At 40.3% G+C, this 23,864-nt stretch overlaps 1 protein-coding gene across 1 annotated transcript in view; it reads right to left on the reverse strand.

The window, feature by feature from the left end:
- The window catches only part of tnfrsf21 (tumor necrosis factor receptor superfamily, member 21), a 57,865-nt gene extending 39,518 nt beyond the window's left edge, over positions 1–18,347 (reverse strand). The window contains exons 1-2 of the mRNA XM_038306122.1: positions 17,998–18,347; positions 3,707–4,394 (exon numbers count right to left, since the gene is read on the reverse strand). Coding sequence (XP_038162050.1) covers positions 3,707–4,394; positions 17,998–18,027 — 718 coding nt within the window. The 5' untranslated portion in view covers positions 18,028–18,347. The remainder of the gene's footprint in view (positions 1–3,706; positions 4,395–17,997) is intronic.
- Positions 18,348–23,864: the final 5,517 nt, after the last annotated feature.

Consider the following 23,864-nt stretch of genomic DNA (forward strand, 5'->3'; position numbering starts at 1 on the left):
CTTTAAAATAATAAAAAAAGGTTGAATTTGTCTTTCAATGGTAGAAGTTAGTTTCTTGGCTTTGGCTATTCACTAGCCCAGCTTAAAACATTAGAAAACACACAGGAGAAAAACATCCTCCGCTCAAATATTTTTTTTAAATAACTTTGTTAAGTGATTTTTGGGTTAACAATTGGGTTGGCACTAGGGTTGAACCAATTAATCGAATTAATCATGATTAAGCAATTATTAAAATAATCATCAATTAATTTAGTAATCGATTAATCATTAACTGGAGTATAGAGAATCTAAAACGTGCCTTTAGCTGACAGAGAAACCCACCTTGAGCAGCAATTATACAAAATTGTGAGAAAAAAAAAATTCAAAAACATATTGCATTTAAGATAAAAAAAAAAAAGGTTGTCTGTCAATGTGCTTTCCTCAAGTGGAAAGGTTTAGGTTTCACCTGGTTTAATATTGTAAAAAGTCTTGTTTAAGGAACCTTTAGCTATCTGATTATTAATCACTTAATCAACAGCTTGATTTGCAAAATAATTGTTAGCTATATATCTTATAGAGTATATAGTATTAACAGACACAATTCATGTCCTTTTTTTTATTCATAGCTGTTTGTTTATCCATGTAACAAACATTTAAAGTTGTAGAGAAGCGGCTGGTCCAACCGTTGCATTTTCGAATTCTCCCGAGTGGTGCACAACTTTACACGAGTGAATAAAGTGAATGTGATTGGTCGTTTAGCAAGGGGGCGGGATTGCTGTGGTAGAAGGTTCGCAATTAAGTTTGATTGTGGCCGGTTTGTCGGAAGCATCTTGCTAACCAGTTAACAACTTAGTGCTAGTAGGTTCCCAATGGGAAATTCCATTGGGACCCAGTAGCACTAAATTGGTGACTTAGAAACGACACTGTCAAGGAACGCTATGGACAGAGGAAACATGCAAGAGGAGGAGAGTTTAGTGTCGGAGGTCGTGGATGAGTCTCCTCCGTCATACAATTTCTATTTAGAGGAGGAAAGCGGGCATGAAGACGTTGTGGAAGAGGACGCCAGGGCGGCAGAAGCTTGGTTTGGTGTAGAAGGCTTCCAGCCGTACATGTTTGAGCCCTTGCCTCGCAACGCTGCCAGTTCTGTTAGCTCTACGCCTGCTGAAGACACAGACGTCCATCCCAGTGAACACTGGGACGGAACTCAATGGGAAAGGAAATTATTCTGATTTATTTTTCAACCATTGCGTATATTAGCTGCGACATATGAATTAAGATGCTTTCACCTAAAACATTTGATTGACAGATGACCTTTGATATATGATTGGCCGAATTTAGGTGTTCAAGCTGACAACAGATGTTAAGACAGGATTTTTTTTTCTTTTAAAAAGAATTTTTCTAAATTTTGAGACAATATCACCTGTGTAGACATTTAACATTTAAATATGACTTTGCAACGACTTTAAATACATGATCAATGGATCAAAGAAAGCCTTAAGCCATCCTTACATTCTCCTGGATTTAAACAATGCAACATCACTGCTGAACATTTCTGGGCAATGTCTGATGCAACATTAAATAATCTGTACGTAGCTAATTACAGAAAAACAAAGGAAGGCAAACAGACTTCCTCTACACAATTTTTACATTCAATCTCTTTGTCTTCTTCTTGCTGAATCACAATAACAGCCCCCTCCTCCACGACCAGAGAATAGCAGGAGTAAAATAACAGCCCTGAGTATCCAACACCCCCCCAAGCACTAGCCCCCCTGCTTCATCATCCTTCTAACAGCTCAGACGGTGTCAAATGAACTGGCTCAAAGGCCATCGATCCACTGCCAACACAAACAGCAGTGACAGTATTACTGCTGTGGGGGGGGGCTCAGTGGGAGGGAGAGGTATGCTAGCTATGGATGGTTGATTCTGAGAAATGACTGCTTGGCTGGCTGAGAGAAGTATGACGTAAAACCTGTAAAAGAGGGTATTCTGGAAACAAACTAGGGGAATTACAGAGAGGATTTTAGCCAAAAGGGGGAAAAAATAAAGGGTGTAAAGATTCCTAATATAAAGGGCCAGCAAACTGTTTCCATGCCAACATATATTCCTCCTTTCATAATTCCAGTGGGGAATGAGGGGCATATGTATCACAAACATCTCCATATTTTGTGTTATTATTATTTTTTATTTTGATATAGTTTGTCTTTACCTAGATTACTAAACAAAGTCACCTCTCAACCAAAGCTTTGCACCAAATGTCACGCTAGCACATTTTTTAAAGTTGCAGATAAACTTGATAAACTGGGAAATGTAAAACAGTAACTATAAGTCAAGGATGGCTGCAAATGTTGATTATTTTGCTTATCGATTAACCTGTTGACTTTTTTTCCATTAATAATCGGATAGCAAAATGTTCCTTACAGAAGTTTTTTTACAGAATTAAACCAGGTGAACATTTTTACACGTCAGGACTTCTGGATAGAGCATACTGACAGTCTTTTTTTGAAAGTGTTTTATATTAAATGCAAAACATTAATATAATATTTTAAAATTTTTGTTTAGCTACTGCTGAGATAGTTTGCCCTGTCAGCTAAATGCATGTTTTAGAGTCTCTATACTCGAGTTAACGATTAATCGATTTCTAAATTAGTTATTACAATTATTTCAATAATCAATTACTCAAGATTAATATGACTAATTTTTTTCAGCCCTAACGTCAACGTAACACTTGTGATATTCTATGTCTTTTATCTAGGTTTCATGTAATGGATTGACTCAATGATGTGCCTCTGATCACCTGTTCAACCAGCAAATGTTAGCAGCTATTTCTAGTTAGAAAAAGCAGATTTTAGGAGGGGTTCAGGTTTAGACAAGGAATGGTCCATTCTAACACATCAATATGCCTTTATTTAAACCACTCTAATGTATCATTGCTTTCAAGTTTGAGGTTCCCACAGTAAGGTGCATCTTAACACTAGTTTGGAGTCTTCTACAGTCTCTAGGTTTCCGCACTCATCTGACCAGATCAGGTTGGGTGTCTTCTCTATGCGGCTTATGGAAAACTCCATTTCCTTTGGTTGTCTGAAGTACCTGACCAGTAGTTGTCTGTTTAGGAGGTCTCAAGCTAGAGCATTGGTGCCTCAGATGTACGCACTAATTCTGTCCTTTCCCACCTTGTCTATATCTCTGTTTTGAACTGATGATGAAAGCTGTGGGTTTTTTTTTAATCATCCATAAACGTATTTTATTTTCTTAGAAACGTAACCCCTAGATTGTCTGTTGTGTTTCTTTTTTTTCCATCTGAGCTGTGGATGTTTAAATCTCCAAAAGGTATGATAGTCTTTTTGGCTGCTTCTTATATTTACACCCTCTTTGCCTGGTTTGTTAGCTTAGCACAACCATGACATTCTAGGTTGATTTGGTGTCATACTTTTTCCACTTTCAGCTTGAGATAGTGCTTTTAGAATCCTGCCTCTACAGTCATTCTCTCGGACCTGTCCACTGTGTTCCTTTGCTTTTATACTAAGGCATTTTGTTCAATAACATTCTCTAAGAAACCTTGGAGTCATTAGACAAACGCGGCTGATTTTGCAGAAAATTTTTCCTCTACGTCTTTGTTGTTAATGAAACAAACAAATGGCAAAATGTTTTTTTTTGTAAAATTTGGGAAGTTTTCACCAAAAGTGAGGTCCACAATTATTGGCTGATTAATCAAGTCCCCCAGTCTCACCTTTGTGTTCAGGCCCATTCATTGTTGAGGACAGCGTAGATCCCTTTACAAACGCAGCTTCTGCAGCCCCCATTGAAGTGGTTGGTGAGACGGTTGATAAAGTGCTAGAAGGGGGTCCACAGACATTATCTGTCCGTTTTGTTCCTGGTTTAAGCAGCAGCAGTCCCAGAGCCTGGCAATCTGTGTGATTTCTGCAACTCGCAGCACGGGATTCCACGAGAGAAAATGTCCCCTTGGTGCATTGTTTACAGAGAACGTCCTCTGTTTCCGTGCCCCGCTTTTTCACCCTGGTCCCTGGAGGGCACAGTGAGTGGGGTCTACACTCTCCACCACCGTCCCTTGATAGGAAGCTGTTGGGTGGACAGGTGCAGACCCGGTCCTGGGTGGCTGTGCAAGGCACCTTCTCAATGAAGCCTGTAGGACAGGGAGCCCGACAGTGGTGGCATTGCTGGACACCGTTCTCACCTCGTGTGAAGGTACCCTCAGGGCAGGGGCTGCACTCCCTTACCATTTTTGGTGAGCAATGGACAGAAACATAGGTGCCTGCCGGGCACTTATCACAGACCACCTCAGTGCCTGAGTCCTGGTCTGTGTGCTGATTGTGGCGTGGAGGGAGGAGAGGCTGATCATCTGTGGTAGATGTGGTCAAAGCTCGGGCTGAGATGTCAGCCACCATCGTACATAAGAGCTGAGAGGAGAAGAGGAAACAGCGAGTCAGTTGGTTCTGAATATTAATTGTTTCCTCTTTCTTTGGCAAGACCTTTTTACGTCTATTTCTATGTAAGCATGTTGGTTAAAGACATTTGTACAATTCTAATGCTATAAGCGCCTGTCACACCTTGATGATTTAGCCAACATATGTCTGACGTACGAAAAATCTGGCAAAAACACTGGCATCTGTTGGATATGATATGTGTACGTTTTGTATAAGTTATGAGCAAGCTGAAGTACACTGGCACACCGCGACATATAGTAAGTAGGTTGGGAAATTTACATATGCCAGCGCATGCTCATATGTTGGACATAAGTTACTGGTAAATTATCTGATCGTTGACATACGTTAAGTGTAAGTTACTCAAAAGTTGTGGCATCAAGCTTATCTATCTAACCAAAACCTATGAGTAACTTGTGCATAACTGATGCGTAACTTATCAAGAACTTATCTCCAACACATATCATCGTATTTGACGTTTTCCAGACGACCGCTGAACATGTTTCTAACTTTCAGCTACTGTTTAATGGCCTATTGGCAGCGTTTTGTTTTATTAAAGGGGGTTCACAGGAGAAAACCATTGGTTCTCCTCCAGACTTCATCCCCATCACTGGGTGAGTGAGAAGGTGAGTTTGATGGACCTCTCTGTGTTCATGCCTACTGCCTTTTTATGCAGGCCGAGTGCCTCAGGGCACATCACTGCCCCCCTCAGGACAGTGGCTTGTGACAATTGATGGGCACTACACATCCGTGTGTTATGCATATGTTAGGCTGTCATTGGACATAAGTTCTGGACTTGTTGTGAATACGCAATGTGTACCCCCAAAATTGAAAATATAAATAGAAAGTTCAAAGATTCTGGGACGTCATGCATACACTGGCTAAATCGTCAAGGTGTAACAAGGCTTTACTTTACAAATCCAACACAGAGACAAAGTGGGTATGCTGTAGTTTAATTTTAATACTTGAAATACTACAGAAATACTTTTAATGACACTCATCCACTCATTGCATGTTAAGCAACACAGGGTTTTCTATTACAGCTGCTGAGGATTTATCTCCATTGTATGCAGCTGTTGTTGCTATTCCTGCCCCGACTGCCCTCTCACCTCTGCTCTGGAGGCTGTCGGCTGCATTGATATAGAGGAATGACACACACTTCCATTTAAAATCAGACATAAACTCTCATGCCTGTCAATTTAGGGAAAGCAAAACAATCCTACTGCATTTGGAGTGCTAAAAAATTATGTTTTAACTCTTAAACTAAAAGAAAGAAGAAGCTCTCCCACATGTTAACGGCTTTTGGTTAATTACCAGCAGATTCTGCAAAAGCTTCTTCCCCTCCGCCATCAGACTGCTGAATGTTGAAAAAACTCTAAATCATGTCACAGACTCTGCATCACACTGCCAACACCAAACTAAAACACTGCATAATTGCACCATATATATTCATATTCTGAACTTCAATGCGTTTATTTGCACCATGTTTATTCTCCCAAAATGTTTACATTTGATCACTGCCGCACTTTATGGAATGGAAATGTCTATTTACTGTCTGAAAAGCTGTACTAAACGAAATTAAATAAAAGTTGTCTAAGTCTAAGAAGAGATCTCCCCTTTATGTCACATTTACTTCTCCCAGATATTAAAGGGCACCAAGCAAGGCAACAACTGTTTTCTCCAATCTCCCTCTTGAGAAATAAGTGTCCCAGTGAGTATAGTACAACTTCTATAGCTCTCTCACATCTCTCTCTTTTCCTGAATTGAGCAAAGAAAAAGAAAAAAAAATATTGTGCAGATTGTGCAAATATGTCTCGATTTGATATCCTTACATGGAAGTACTATCGCAGTTATGACTGTTTAGGCTGATAAACACATCTGACCGATGGATGGAGGTCTGAGTGGCTGCGGCAGGTTTAAATCCTGACCTGTTCACCTTTATTGCATGTTTTCCCCCCCGTCTCTCGCTCATGGCAGTTTCTTGTCAGTTTATAGTCAAATAAAGGATGTTAAACCCAAGTCCTCAATAGCAAATATCCTGTGATTTCATCTAGCTCCCTGCTCAAACACACCTGAATCAAATGGCTTAATCACTTTTTCAGTTGAAGTCATGTTTTCTAGGATCCTGCAAAGGACCTAGTTATCTGATTCAGGTTTTGTAAAGTAGAGATGGATCCAAAAAGGGCAGGACATTCTGACATCCCTGACATAGACCCAAGTTGGTTTGCCTAGCTTTTATTCCATTATTAAATAAAAACAGATTTTAAAGTTTTTATTCTTTGCTCTTTGTTTGACTTGAGGCTGTGGCAGATAGTTTCCCTAACCTGTCCATGTTATTTGGTCACTAGTCTTGACAGCAAAGATGTCTTTACTCAGATCAGATGAAGTATGATTTACAAACAAGGGTGTTGGGTTTCAGTTACAAATGGTATTAATTACTAAACAAAAGGCATCAGCCCTAACATTAGGTTTAATTTACAGTAGCAGTCATTCAAAATGGCCCTTCCCAGTCAAACACCAGCCAAATGGCAGCCCACTTCCCTCCAACTCCCAGCGGAATCCCCTCCAACTTATTTTATTTATTATTTATTAACTCTGACTTCAACCTTTCACTGAATTACAGGGTCTGACCAGGAGATGCTGCTTCTCTTTAGATCTTAATTTCAAATCAAGACAGAAAGAATATTTAAGTACAAATATTGATGTTTGAAAAGGAATTTTAGGGGGCCAGCCAAGGACCAGCCAAGGGCCAGCTAGAGACTAGCTAAGGACTATCTAAGGACCAGCCAGAGACTAGCTATGGACTATCTAAGGACCAGCCAAGGACCAGCCAGAGACTAGCTAAGGACTATCTAAGGACCAGCCAAGGACCAGCCAGAGACTAGCTATGGACTATCTAAGGACCAGCCAGAGACTAGCTAAGGACTATCTAAGGACCAGCCAAGGACCAGCCAGAGACTAGCTATGGACTATCTAAGGACCAGCCAAGGGCCATCCAATGACCAGCCAAGGACCATCCAAGGACCAGCCAGAGACTAGCTAAGGACTATCTAAGGACCAGCCAAGGACCAGCCAGAGACTAGCTAAGGACTATCTAAGGACCAGCCAAGGACCAGCCAGAGACTAGCTATGGACTATCAAAGGGCCAGCCAAGGACCAGCCAAGGACCAGCCAAGGAACATTCAAGGAACAGCCAAGGACCATCCAAGGAACAGCCAAGGACCAGCTAAGGATCAGCCAGGGACCAGACAAGGGCCCTTCAAGGAAAAAGAGGAACATTTGAATGGCTACTACTGTAATAACAAACTTGTATTTTATTTGAAAGTAGACAGTTTCTATTTTAATTATAATTGGAAATAATATAATAATGAATTCCCTGTACTCAATCATTTTAGTAATTAGTGAGATAAACACTAATGATAAGAGCTTACAGGGTTGTCTATTCAACAAACACTCAGCTGACCTTCTACCACAATACCATTCAGTCCCTTGTGTTCCTTCCAAGAACCTCATCCATAAACATCAGAGCGTGCTGTCAGCATGCAGCTCCCGACTCTTGTTACGTCAGTAATATCAATGCGCTCATTCACATCAATGTTCAAAGTGTGGAATTCTGATAGGAAGCAGATATAGTGGAAAAATTAGAACATTCTGCTTTTTTCCAGGATACAATAGACTATCTGTCCAACTCAGTCAGCTGGTTTTGGATTAAATATGAACAGCTTGACCCTTATTGTTGCGTAAAAGTCGATGTACATGAAGAAATAACAGATAATGAAAGATGGACTATAGGCCCTCCTTTTGTGTCCAACAAAATAAATAAAAACTACAAACAGTCAAATTAGATATTATTTGATAATTAAAAAGATTAAATAATAAATATAAATGTAACAACTGATCTAGCTGAGATGTTGCATAATAGTAGACTTTAATTGTAATAATATTAACTGAACATCATTTATCTCACAATGGAGAAATTTACTTGTGCATCTTAACCCATCCCCTTGGGGAGCAGTGGGCTCCCACTGTGGGGGGTCTTGGGCACAATCGGGGGTTAAGGGTCTGGCTCAGAGACCCAGAGTGTAGGCTGTGGGGATTGAACCGGGTACTTCCAAACTTTTCAGAGCACAGCTGCACTGCTCTAACCACTAGGCCACCACTCCCCACCTTTAACAAAACTAGACAAAAATTAGACATGTTTGTGCAAAAAGATTAGAAAGTTTTTTTGTTTTTTTTTTGTTTTTTTTTTTTGGAGGTGGTTCAGCGGCTAAGTGCACAACCCCTGTACAAATGCTTTGGTCCTTGTTGCAGGTGTCCTGCATGTCTTCCCCTGTCTCTAATCTCACTTCCTGACTGCTACTTTCAAAAATAAAGGCCACTAGAGCTTAAAATAAAAATAAAATTTGGGGGGGTTTTTTTGCTAAAAAAAAACTAACAAACAAATGACATAATAGTAAAGTAGAATGAGGTCAGCCCCGCTGACACAATCACAAGACCACAGAAGACCTCCCACAGCTTTTTGCTCATAGTAAAGGAAAGACTGAATAAGAACAGACGAAAGAGGGACGTCATAGTGCCTGATATTTAAAGATTCAAATTAAGAGGCACTAAAATTCACGCTCATTTTCCTTTCAGTGTGTACAACAGGTAGGCATGTTGAAGGTGATCTACAAAGGTTGCTACCCAAATGTTAAAAACTTGCAAAGTAATCTGGGTTTGTCTCAAAATTAGCAGATTATGTGTCAAACAGGCTGTTTGAGAGTGGCTGTAGAAGATGAGGTACACAGCCATGGAAATGAACAATGTGCTACAAACAAAAGCAGAAGAAAATAAAACATATCGTTATGCTCTCTTTTAAGGGTGTGCAAAATAATCGTCATGTGCTGGCAGCCAGCCAGCCAATGAGAAACCATGACTCACTACGGGTTTAGACTGGGGACACGGCAGTTGCACCAGCCCTGACCTCTACTAGCACTTCTAGGTAAAGAATTAACAGTATTAGTCCAAACTCCTTCTGATAAAACACAAATTAAAAGGAAACACTTGAGGAATATGTTAATTTATTACTGCTGCCTGAATGCTACTCCCAAATAGATAAGAGAATAGTCATAACCATTAAAATTATGTTTTTAAGTTCATAGAAACATCAGCTTATTATACAAGGGAAAAAAAATAGAAGGTTGGGGTGCTGATTTGTACCCAGCCCCCCTTTACTCACTATTTTAGTCAAACCCCCTTTCAATCCTATTCCTACAATAAGTCTTTTTGAGTTTGTTTCTACCAAATCTGAGCATCTAGGTACTAAAATTGTTACCATTTCTCATACCTAAAGCTCAGTAAGATTTCATTTAGCATCTCTAAACATTTTTTTTAAGTCCTTCGGGTTTTTATTTTGTTTAACACAGTGGTTCTCAAACCTGCTCCTCAAATAATGTAATGTTACGTAATGTAACATAATGTAATTGGGAAATTCAATTTCTGCATTTTAACTCATCCCCTAGGGGAGCAGTGGGCTGCCATTCTGTGGCCCCAGTGTGGGTTTAAGGGTCTTTTTGCTCGGGAACCCAGAGAAGAGGCTGTGGGGATTGAACCAAATACTTGCAATCTTCTCCGAGCACAGGTGCACTGCTCTAACCACTAGGCCAACACTCCCCACAAACACCATGGCTCTTCATAACCTAGATTTATGACTGCATGTCATCTTCAGCTGCCATCAAGTGCTGCTGAAGTCTGTTAATCATTCTTATATATATATATATTAGGGATGGAACTGTTTATGAAAACCGTCTGAACCGTTCGGTTCGACTGTCTCGGTTCGATTCGCGTGTGTTTCGTTCGGTTCATGCGCTGCTCCTTTTTCTCATAGGCGAAGCGTTTACACTCCAGAGCAGAAGGTGGCGGTACTGCGACCAAAGCCAACCACCAGTAGTTAAAGGAGAATTCCGGTTTTTTACACTTTAAGCCCATTTTCTGTAGTGTCCAGGATGAAATCGAATGATCGACACCAAAAGTTTGACAATTGCTCCTGTCTCTGCTTTTTGGCTCATTTAGAATCCACCCCTGGCTGCTTCATAATGGCTGCCATAGTGAATGTCCGATAATGTCCTTAAAACAACCTTAAACGTTCTTTTTTTAAAATATGCTACTCACCGTGTCGTCAGCGCTGTTCAATGACGTTCCAGAAAAAGTTTCGTGAAGAAAAAACGTTCCTGTAGTGTTTTATTTAGCATTTTGTAAATCCCATTGAGTTCTGTTGGAATAGTCAATATTCCAACGGAATCCAACGGAATAAAAAACGGAATTCTCCTTTAACCAGAAGAAGAGGAAGCGAAGCAGCTTACCCGGGTGCAGAAGAAAAAAATCAGTTGTTGTGGAGAATTGTGTGGGTATGGCGAGTGGGAAAGAACAGGAGTTGGAAGACGCGCCAGCAGCACTTTATAGGTCTGCTGTATAGGACCGCTTTGCATTTAGAGTGACCTACGATGACGGCGGAAAGAAAGTTGTGGATAAAAGTGCAACAGAGTGCAAGCATTGTGCAACACGTTTTGTTTATGCTAACAGCAACATGACCAACATGTCAAGCTAACCCCGAAATCCCACATACTCCGTCAGAGCTCCACTCCGCCCCGCTGCGCTCCAGACCGACTGCTCAAAGCAAAGCCTACAGCCTCCACTGTGGCTCCCGTCCGCTCCGCTCTGAGTTTCTTGGAGATCGTAGAGATCGCATGCGTGAGATAATTAAATTCAAAGCAGCAAAACATGCGGAAATGATTCAGGGTTTCCGCGGATCATTTAAAATAATTACAATTCATTAATTTTTTGGGGATTTTTTCATTAATTTCATTAATTTTTATGGGATTTCGGTGTAACAATCAACATATACCAAACCGAATCGAAAACCGTGACCACGAAACCGTGAACCGAACCGAACTGTGGATTTTGTGAACCGTTCCACCCCTATAGATATATATATATATATATATATATATATATATATACTCTCCCTGTGCTGGGTCCTCATCTTTTTCTGGCTCCCCATGTGAGTTTTCCCCTGAAATTGTCTGGTTTTTGGTTCCTTGTATTTTGTACTTTGGTTTTTGGATTTTTGCCTCAATTATTTCATTAGATCTACAAAGACTCACCTCTGCATTTGGGTCATCAAAACCTCAACCCAATCGTGAAAAAAACAAAATCCCAGTTATTTGTTTTTTTTTTTTTTACTTTTTTGGAAAACCTCTGGGATGCTCAGAGAAAAAAGCTAATTAACACTAAAACTAAATGTCACACGGTTTAATAATAGGATGCATTTAGGAGGCAGGTGATTCCACCGAATTGTATGTGTGTATCAGAGTAAACAAAGGTGAAAGCTGCAGCACAGACTTTTCCGATTTTGATTTTTTAAAGGGGTAAAAAGCATCTGTTGGGTTTCTTCTACTAGAGTTAAGCAGTATTTTTTGCTGATCTGTCCCATAAGTTCATAACTGAATACACTGGGTGTTGTTCTTCTAATGTGACAAGGGTTTTGCAAGAGAGCATAACCCTCCTTTGGTTTCCTGTTAGATTTGAAACTCCCTTATGACACAAAAAAACCACAAGCACACACAAAGCCTGTCAACAAGACAGCCATTCTCAACCTACTCTGTGATTTATCAAATGATCTATCTAATCGCATGCATGTGAGCAGTAGACATCAATGTTTTAAATATAACCAAGTTCTCCTGACTTCCCTGTTTTTTTTCTCTGACATGTTTAATCAGTCTGAACTTTTCTGACATGGGATCAGCTGCCAAATCTGGGCAAATCCTTCATCACGCAATGTTTGTTTTGTCCCGTCTGTCAAAACGCTGATGCATAAGTGGTGAAGTGTCTCCTTCATTGGACAAGAATGTGGACCTTAATGTCTCGGCTGGGCCTGAGACTCTGTCAAACCAAAATAAATAAATGCAACCAAACATTTCCAAACATCACACTAAAATGACATTTTGAGAAAACATTTAAAGCTGACAACATAGGGGATGGAGCCTGACTTAAAGCCGGTACGTCCCATTTTGTCTTCAGCTAGGCTGGTGCTTGATGCACCTGGGAGATACTAAATCACATCATTTTAAATTTTTGGCCCGATTTTTGGCCTGTGATTGTTTCCCGTTAGGGTAGATTTCTCCACCATATTGGTTCTGACTTTATTGGTCGTCTCTGACCAAGCATGGTCATCTATTCTGTGCTAAGCAGATATTAATAGCTGGATTCCTGCAGATACTGAAATATGCAACTATTATTTATTCAACCTTAACTCTAAATTTAGGAAACTTTACTCTTATAGCCACACTGGGAACATCTTCAAACAAGTACTGGCCTAATTTGAAATATATGAATTTATTTCTCATAACATAACATTCAGCACTTGCCACGTACCCATACTATGTGAGGGCCAAACTTCTCTAAAACTCGCCTATGTAACTTGAGAGGGTCAGATCCTGTGTAGGTACCAGGTCTGCTCAGGGCCCTGCCCCTGCTGATGACATCACAATATGGCAACGCCACTCAGGCAAACTGCATTGCACCTGTTTTTTTAAAGGTATAATGGAGGATTTTAACTTTCAAAAGTCTATTAAACGTGTGCGAGAGCATGCACGAGCCCATTTCTCCTCGTACACGCTCTGTTTAATAGTTGCTGTTTGCATCGCTCATACAAGCTTACTTTCCAGAAGAAGATTAGCAATTTTTCCACTATGTCAGACTCACCACAGGTAAGTGAAAATAGGGATGAGCACGTACTGTAGGACGGACTTATGTAAACATATCACCAGAATGATTGACAGTTAGGAGGACCACTTATTTTGATGATCCACTCAGAAAAAGAATATCCTCCACTATACCCTTAAGAATCAAATCTCTTCTGAAGTTTAATCTTATTATTACCTATATCTGCTATTATATAACGTTTATTTGGCGACCAAAGGTAGCCGAAAGTAGAAAACAATCATTGTTTGTCTTGAAGGAAAGTAGTGGGTTCTTAGACCGACTGAGTTCAGCCATTTACGTAACAGGTTGACAAAAAAAGTCTCAGTACTTCTTATTCTTTTTAAGATCTGAGCGCAGGGGAGGATGAATTGAACAAGCTAAAAATAACTTTCATTGAGATTTTAGAGGAAAAAAAATCACCAACGCTAATTCAGACATTTTGAATTGAAAGTTGTTATTGATACAAAGGCTGTTTCTCAATATATGTGTGCTTGTGCGTTCTCATGTGCTCATGTACTCGTGAAACGTCATCAGCCTCAGCACTAGTACTGTTCCAATTCACAAGAATAGCAGATCGAGAACGGATAAAGTCCCAGAGTTTTGTTCTCGCACAAACCTATTTATGTGCCCAGTAAGCGTCAGAGCAGACTTCTCCGTTATTGAGAATGACAGCTGTCCCAGCATGCACTGCGGCAGCAGCAGCTTTCAATGGAGCACTCCAATAAAAGTGTTCAATAAAAGTACGTTTTAAGATAATTTGAGGCGAGAATAGTATACTTTTTAGCGTCACTATATGGTCCATTTACCGATTTCATGCGTAATTTAAAAAAAAAGTTCCAATGTTGAGAGGTATGCAGCAACCAGCGGGCCTCTGAAGCTAATGGCAGCCGGGGCTAATGTTAGCCCGTCTGCAGCAGCCCTCTCTCTGCATAGCCGTGTGTGAAGAACTGCTGGCTCTGATGGCAATTTTTTTGTTTTATTTGGCATAATATTCATTTGATTTGTGTTTATCTGACTGAGTTCATTATTATTCCACCAATAAATGAAAAAAGTAAGATTTATTATTATCTAGAGACTATTAATAACAGGAGGTGAAATGCAGCTCCAGACGAGCAGAGCGTGTGGTGATGTCATCAGTACGCTTCTATTCCAATTGACCCACATTTATGCTGCATGCTCCCGTTCTCCCAGAGTCCACACTTTCCTGCGTTCTTCTCTAGAACATACTTGGCAAGGAAACGAGTCCGTACTCGCGTTCTAGTGAATTGAGAAACAGCTGCAGCAGCTAATCTGTTTGAGAATTTTTTCTTTTCTATTTCGAGAATAAAGTCGTAACATTAAGAGAATAAAGTCGTAACACTATGAGAATAAAGTCGTAAAAGTACCAGAATAAAGTCATAACGAGAATAGTTATAAAATAAGAGAATAAAGTCATAATATTAAGAGAATAAAGTTACAACAAGAATAGTCTTAAAATTACAAGAATAAATTCACAAGAATAGCCATAAAATTAAGGGAATAAAGTCATGGTATTAAAATTATGAGAATAAAGTTGTATTTTATGACAACTCTCAGAAGCACTTTCTTCCCTAAACTGAGGAATGTCAACATTATGTGTAGTTATACTTTGGCTCTGGTTTGACAAATAATGAAATCTTTAAGCACACCAGCATCAACCAATAAACATTGGTGAGCGACAACATGATGTGAGTGCATGGTTGGGCTGTTTCTGGCAGAAAGCATTAAGATGTAATTACTGTTTAATTACATGTATGGGGCTCACGACACGCCCAATCAAATACATAGAAAGTACACGCATAAGTAGTTCCACAAACACATTTGTGTTTGTGGAACACAAATGTGTGGTCTCTGCTAATGACTGGAGCCAGGAACCCTGCCATGGGAGCTGTGCTCAGCCTTCTTAATAACAAATTACATCTAAACCTTTAACTTTATTAAAGCCTTATTTAAAAACAACTTTTACACTGTGTGTGTACTGAGTCACCGCATGATTAGGACAGACAGAAATCATTAAAGTAAGATCATTTAAAAAAAAAATGATTATTAAATTATCACTATTTAGGACTAGCATAATTAATCCAAGAGACACAGCTGACCTGGAGTTATAGATCCACACTTTAATTCAAAAGTATTCATCTGCCTTGAACTTCTATATATAATGCCTTGTTTTTCTTTAATATAAAATTACATATTTTGTATAATTAAATAGATTTTATGTGATAGACAATACAAAGTGGTTTTTGTGTTTTACAGCTTAATGTTTCACCAAGGAGTTGGTGTGTAGAGGTGATGTTTGTCGCTATAATTGAAAATCATTCAACATTCTTCCCTATTAAGCATTACTGGCACAACATAACATTACTATTAAAATTCACTGAGGTTTGTGGTGTGATATTGCCTAACCTGTTACCTGTCATGCTGCTTCTCGGGACATGTGTGGAGGCTCCAAATTTGCAGACTTTAACTCCCACAATCTCCCACAATCAGGCTCCTGTCCGTCATAACAATGGTTTTATAAGGCGGGATAGACACCCCCGATGGTTAAAGAATGGCAGCTGATTTAAGATTTGCTTTTCAGGCATTTTTGATTGATTTTGGTTTGGTCAGTGAACAGGTTACTGTAGAAAAAACTGAACTAGTTTATTATCTTGTTGGAGTTTCGCCTCAAACTGCAAGCTTGTATACCAGTAATGCCTGTTGAGGCATATTTGAGACATACCAAAAATCCCTACCTAGAGTTGCTTAAATACCTAATAAATATATGTGTTTACTGTTTATATCTGAATAAGAAACATGTTTTGTTTATAATATAACATACAAATTTATATTTACATATATATATATACACTCACCGGCCACTTTATTAGGTACCCCATGCTAGTAACGGGTTGGACCCCCTTTTGCCTTCAGAACTGCCTCAATTCTTCGTGGCATAGATTCAACAAGGTGCTGGAAGCATTCCTCAGGGAGTTTGGTCCATATTGACATGATGGCATCACACAGTTGCCGCAGATTTGTAGGCTGCACATCCATGATGCGAATCTCCCGTTCCACCACATCCCAAAGATGCTCTTTTGGATTTAGATCTGGTGACTGTGGAGGCCATTTAAGTACAGTGAACTCATTGTCATGTTCAAGAAACCAGTCTGAGATGATTCCAGCTTTATGACATGGCGCATTATCCTGCTGAAAGTAGCCATCAGAAGTTGGGTACATTGTGGTCATAAAGGGATGGACATGGTCAGCAACAATACTCAGGTAGGCTGTGGCATTGCAACGATGCTCAATTGGTACCAAGGGGCCCAAAGAGTGCCAAGAAAATATTCCCCACACCATGACATAACCAACACCAGCCTGAACCGTTGATACAAGGCAGGATGGATCCATGCTTTCATGTTGTAGACGCCAAATTCTGACCCTACCATCCGAATGTCGCAGCAGAAATCGAGACTCATCAGACCAGGCAACGTTTTTCCAATCTTCTATTGTCCAATTTCGATGAGCTTGTGCAAATTGTAGCCTCAGTTTCCTGTTCTTAGTTGAAAGGAGTGGCATCCGGTGTGGTCTTCTGCTGCTGTAGCCCATCTGCCTCAAAGTTCGACGTACTGTGCGTTCAGAGATGCTCTTCTGCCCACCTTGGTTGTAACGGGTGGTTATTTGAGTCACTGTTGCCCTTCTATCAGCTCGAACCAGTCTGGCCATTCTCCTCTGACCTCTGGCATCAACAGGGCATTTCTGCCCACAGAACTGCCGCTCACTGGATGTTTTTTCTTTTTCGGACCATTCTCTGTAAACCTCAGAGATGGTTGTGCGTGAAAATCCCAGTAGATCAGCAGTTTCTGAAATACTCAGACCAGCCCTTCTGGCACCAACAATCATGCCACGTTCAAAGTCACTCAAATCACCTTTCTTCCCCATACTGATGCTCGGTTTGAACTGCAGGAGATTGTCTTGACCATGTCTACATGCCTAAATGCACTGAGTTGCCGCCATGTGATTGGCTGCTTAGAAATTAAGTGTTAACGAGCAGTTGGACAGGTGTACCTAATAAAGTGACCGGTGAGTGTATATATATATTTACATATATATATAAACATATACACACATATAAATATATACATATACATATATACACACGTATATGTATAATTATGATTTTAGTTATTTTAGAAAAAACACAATTTGCAATATTGTTACCAAAGACTTACATCAAATTGTGTTGATAGATAGATAGATAGATAGATAGATAGATAGATAGATAGATAGATAGATAGATAGATAGATAGATAGATAGATAGATAGATAGATAGATAGATAGATAGATAGAATTATTTTTGTTATTTTAGAAAAAAAAACAATTTGCTGTATTTGTGATCAAAAACTTACAGTAAATTCTGTTTTTCTAAAATAACTAAAATCATAATCATCTTTTTGAAATGTTAGGCATACATACAATTCTTTAGATAAGCAAAAAACAAGAAACAGACTTCTCCATCCTTTTTGTGAGAAATAATGGACAATAGACAGCTGGATGCACTCCCTTTGTTCATCCCTTCACTAGAAACTTTCCTATTTCTTTTGTTCTATTCATTCACTGTTTAATTACCAGTAATAAATTAAATTCCCCCTTTGACAGAGTAAACAAAAGTCTTTGTCTTCATACCGTTGGACAAACAATTTGACAGAACTGATTTGAAGTTGAGAGAAAAAAAAAAAACATGCACTGTCCCTTTAAATGGAGAACCTGCCTAAGCAGCCTTTAGAATAAACAATCAAAAGGAGTCCAGGGAGTTTGGTGGACATGAGAAGCACTCACCACGGCGGACACATGGATGACGGGCATCATGCTGAATCAGAGAACACGGAGGAGTGTCGAGCAAACGTCCTTGTCCAAGTTGTGTGCTTTAGTAACACTTCTCATCTCTAGATGTTTGTGCTCATCATCACCGCGGTCCCCCTCAGCTCAGCGGAAGATGGAGGATAAGGCGCTCTGGGCTGCTCTCTCTTATACTCTGTTATCACTCTGTGATGGGCTCGGTTCGCTCAGGACGCCGCGCTTAATTCCCATAGCGATGATGGAGCTGCCTCGCCCCTGGCCGGTTCGCTGGGTGTGCAGTGCGGCTGGGTCCCCGCTGCAGACCTCCACCGACAGCGCAGCGATGACGTAAAACAGGCGGGCGGAACTTGATGGGATTTCCAGCCAATGGCGGCTGCCTGAACCCTACGCACGTGGACAGAACTGCAATTGTGAATCGAAGAGGAAGGAGATGATCCCAAAGTGAGATCTGTAATGTTATGTCCTCAGTGAGCAGAGACTGGGAGGGACCACAGACTGACTGGATACCAGTACGAGTCTGGAAACTAGCAATAAACACTCATCCCAGTCCAATTTGGCTTTTTTTCTTGGACTGAGCTGTTCTTTTTTTCATTCAATGTGATTTGAAAAAAAATCAACTATTAACATGTTTGACAAGGGCCTATAAATTATAATTATTGGATTATTGAAAAGAGCCCATTAAAAAAATATATATATTTTATATACTAAAGTAGAAAAGCTTATTTTTTTCTAATTTTTCCAAATTAAAGTGACACTCCAGGCCTTAAAGTGAAAAATCCTGGATTTTTTAAAGTGCTGATTAGGGATGAGAAGTTATCATCTTAGCTGGAGTTGGTCTCACAGTCTTTCATTTGTATAAATCCCACTGATCTCTTATTTATTCACTGGATTGCTGATAGTCCATCGGTAGTATGTGGTGGAGTAAGCCACCGGCTGCCATATTGGTACTCCCTAGTTAGATCGGTGGCAATGGAAATATTACATGCCCTACATCATCGAACAACAATGATGTTCTCGTTTTCACGGGGGCTTAATACTTTTGAAATAAGGATATAAATTTATCACTTGGACACACTTTCTGTTTAATAGCATAAGTATGGCGGCCGGTGGCTTCACTTTTATCAGGCTATCAGCAATCTAGTAGATAAATAGAGATCAGTGTTAAATCCAGATTTTGTGAACAGGAAGTCCATTGCATTCTGAGCAGCAAACAACCACCCAAATGTTTTCCAGTATAAACATTAATTGGTTTCTTTCTAAATAACCATCCATCTATCCATCCGCGTCGCAGAGCCAGCAGTCTAAGCAAAGATGCCCAGACCTCCCGATCCACACATACGTCCTCCAGCTTCTCTGGGGGAACCCAGAGGTGACATAAAGCCAGCTCAGAGACATAGCCCCTCCTATCAATCTCACGTTCCATCTGTCCCTCACTCGGGAACAAGACCCTGAGATGCTTGAACTCCTCCACTTGAGACAAGGACTCTCCACTGACCTGAAGAGGGGAGTGCGCCTTTCTCTGGTGGAGAACCATGGCCCCTCCACACTCGGCTGGAAATCGCCCCAGTTCACGTCGGGGATCCTGGTTTGATTGAAGCCAACAGGACAACATCATCTGCAAACAGCAGAGATGATATCCTGAGGTTCCCAAACCGGACACCCTCTGGTCCCTGGGTGCAGCTAGAAATTCTGTCCATAAATGTAATAAACAGAACCCATGACTAAGTTCAGTGTACATAGTAAAAAAATGCATAAAAGCTTCTTAAATTCCTAAAATAGCATACATTTTATGAAATTTTTGAAAATTGAAGTGTTTTAAGACTATATTTCCCTCATAATACAAATCCTACTAATTTTGATATGAAATATAAAAAATATAAAAAAGAGTTTTGCATTGCTTACAATTCAAAACATGAGTAAAATAAAAAGCTCATATCCAGACATGGAAATCAGAAGCATGACAAATGGGGATTGAACAGGCTTGCCATAGAGTAGAAACCTGTGAGGAGTGAATAAAACTGACCAGTATGAATATGGAAAGCTGCAGCTGAAAGCTGATTAACAAGAGCAGCTGGTGAAGGGGGCTGATTAGGAAGCAGAGTGGGAACAAAAAATTATGAGAACTAAACAGAGATACAAAGACACAACCTGACAGAGAAAACTAACACAAGACTCCAAATAAAAGCAAACACACAATAACTAGACAGAATATAAAAATACATAAACAAAAAGCATATAATTCGAGCAATTACAAAATAACTCATGATGCAAAATACAATGTAAAAAAATAGTGAGGGTGTGACAAGTCATAAAACATGAAAAATATTAATCCAAATGAAAGATCTTCGCATAAAGGCTATATGAATTAATTTTACCAGTTAAGCTGGTTTTGCTTTATCTGCATTAAATGTCGTAGGGAAATGGACATTCCAACCGTTTTTCTAAATAGGGGGTTTTCAGGTGACGTCACGCTCACGTGACTACTCAGCGCGTCCGCCATATTTGGGTGGCAGCCTTAGGCAGTATTGACAGTGAAAAATGGTGAAATCGTGTGTAATTGTTGGTTGCACGGCCCGTGGAGGTGGAGATCAACGCTCTTTCTATCGCATACCAGCCGTAATCGTGAATCAATGTGAAAAAACAAAACGGCTATCTGAACAACGCCGTCACCTATGGCTGACACGGATATCCAGGTCCGATTTGGACGGTGTTAAGCTGGAACACGCCAGAGTCTGCAGTGCTCACTTTGTCACAGGTAATTAACTGTCAAGCATTTAAAACATGTAAGAATATATTAATAATAGGGCTTGGGCGTCATGACGTATTACTTTCCGTGGCCGCAATGTTGACCGTCTCCGCCGCCGCTACTCAGACTACTGCCTATGACCACCGCGTACTGGACTCCCTCTCTCTGCCGTGTTTTAATTTGATTAATTTCACCTTAACTTGATTTCAACCAGCGGGAAAAGGCTCAAATATGTGAGAAACCCGGAGGGTTTAGGGAGGTTAGGCAGTTAACGTTACTAACCTTTGAAACACATAGCAGCTAGTTAAAAGTACATTACATGCCTGAGTGGTTGTTAGCACTAACGGTTAGCACTGTTTGCTGGCTTTATGAGCTGCAGCTCCTGAACCCATCCATTCGTAAACTGCACATGAGACTCCAAGGACTTGTAGCTTTGGAACTGTTCGCGCACCGCCGGCCGTTAGCCACCTAGCATAGCGAGCCCTGCGTCGGATTGTTTACATTTTTACCATCTTATTAAAACTCACCCGTCCACATATGATGGCGATTTCCTTCATGTACATCACTTCGACATCTCGTACCCAACCAGATGTGAACTGGTTGTGAGCCTCTAGACCCTTGTACGCTCTCATTTCCTTAGGAGTGTGCAGAGGGTTTTCACTGAACACCAGGTAATGAACTATGTCACCATGCTCTACATTTGGCCAATCATCTGGATTAGTGCTAAACAAGGCACCGTGGAGGGCATAGGGGTCCATATGGTCGATCACGGAACATTTTCTCAGATATGTTCCATCTGGTGGCTCTAGCGTGCTGGCATACTTATCCATTCGCGACATGATATATATGATATACGATAATATGCCACCCAAGATGGCGGACCGGAAGCTGGCCAGTGACGTCACTGAAAACCCCCTATTCTCATGATTGGTGCACGCTCTTACACGAGTGAATAAAGTGAATGTGATTGGTCGATTACCAAGGGGGCGGAGTTGTTGTGGCGGAAGGTTTGCAAGCACTTTTCATTGTGGCCGGTTTGTCGGAATCATTGCTGCTAACCAGTTAGCAACTTAGTGCTAGTAGGTTCCCAATGGGAAATTCCATTGGGACCAAGTAGCACTAAATTGGTGACTTAGAAATGATAGTGGAAACATGCAAGAGGAGGAGAGTTTAGTGTCAGAGGTCGTGGATGAGTCTTCTCCGTCATACAATTTTTATTTAGAGGAGGAAAGCGGGTATGAAGATGATGTGGAAGAGGACGCCAGGGTTTAGTTTTAGGTGTTCGGGCTGACGTATAACTAACTGGCCTGCATAAAATAACGGAGAAAAAAAACACAGATTTTAAGACAGGATTTTTTTTTTTAAATAGAAATTTTCAAAATTTTGTGACAATATCGTCTGATAAACAGTAAATTTATATACATTTTTAAGCCAGAATGATTTGACATTTAAATATGACTTCCCTACGACTGTAACAATTATTGTTTTTTGTTTTGCTTAAACACTAACTGGAACATTCCTCTTGCTAATTCGTTTTTTACTGCAACAAGTTTTCCCAGACATTTTCAGATAATATTTGTCCTTTTTAAGTGGTTCTTTTGGGCTAGGCTAGCACAGCTGCTAACAGATACTGCAGACATAAAGTATGCATAGACTAGGTTTGCAAAGCATCCACTTATGTACACAGTGTGTGCTGAAGTACCCCATTTAGTGGTGAAGAAGCCCTATATGTGCCATTTTTTTCTTTCTGAGGCTGTCCTTCAAAAAGACTACTTACGCTAATGCAACCATCCCTTGCAAAAAAGGAGTAGTCCCATATTTATACCAAAAGTATGTCTCAAAATTACATCCTGGTTTGTGTCATATGTTAACAAAATCTTTTTGCACAAGTAAGAAAATGCAAAAAAAATATATTTACCATGACGATAGATTTGAATACAATGCCTTGCCAAAAAGTGTCCCTTAATAATTTTGCAAGGAGATGGCAAAGAAACTAGGGTTACTCCTTGAAATGGAAAAAAAAAATCCTTATTTGTTAGCTAAAGCCTTTTTATCCTCACGGTTTAACACAATTTTAAGATTTTATACTACTTTAGCCAAAGTGCTGGCTCAGAGGTAGTCACACCTGCTCCTTTAGGAGTTATGTCTATGTTTAAGTTGGGTTCCTGACCCTACAATGGTGTGATTACGTCTCAGCTTTCCACCCAGGAGGATGAAAGCACTACTATTGACCCATTTATTAAAATCAGGTTAGTTGAAGCAGGGAAAGAGCCTAAACACCTGGCACACTGCCACTAGGAAACTGGATTTGCATTCGTCTGTGTAAGGTACATGTTGCATGATCACAACCACCTGTTCTGCAGCCTTGGTTTTTATGGGATTACTGCCTCATCAGAATTTGAGGTGCCAACTGTTTAACATCCACTGTCCCATATGTTTCAGCTGAGCAAACACTGCCGCCCACACAGTCATCTGCTACGAGTGCTCCGACTGCCACCCATAGGTTTCAGGCCCTGCTGTCTATTTATCCAGACGCAAGGTGTGCAGTGTTTATCCCCGTCAGGCATGCCTTCAGTAAGCAGTCTTAGTGCACACAATCTGGCATGCTCGTAGTCTCAGCCGTCTCTGCAAATAGCATGGGCAGATAAAAGGGCAGAGCACCATCTGCCCTGCATGTGGAGTGGAAAGGAGTGGACGAAACTGGGGGAGAGATAACGGGAGGAAAGATGTTACTTTTATTGCACTGCCAGGGAGGAACTGAAATTAAGTGGGTCGCTGACTCAGCACTTTTAATGGGAAAATTCAGGGTTAGTAGAAAGTTGAGGCTGAAAATGACCACTCTTTCTGTAAGCCCTAAAATACATGGCTAAAAAAAAAGAGCTATGCTATAGAGTATCTTTATCCTCGCAGGCTCAATCATGCTACAGAGCAGTGCTGACGTGCTGTTACTTCTGGAGGCTGGGTATGGCTGCAGGGCCACACATATCCTCACGCTGCAGTTACTGGGAGAAGCATGCCTTTTATAGAACTGGAGTTAAAACAGCCTATTATGTGGGGAAATGTGGATCTGTGTGTAAGGATGCAAGGAGGGAGTACCGTT

The sequence above is a fragment of the Cyprinodon tularosa genome, unplaced genomic scaffold (assembly GCF_016077235.1).
Source record: "Cyprinodon tularosa strain WSP-4 unplaced genomic scaffold, ASM1607723v1 ctg572, whole genome shotgun sequence".
Lineage (NCBI taxonomy): Eukaryota > Metazoa > Chordata > Actinopteri > Cyprinodontiformes > Cyprinodontidae > Cyprinodon > Cyprinodon tularosa.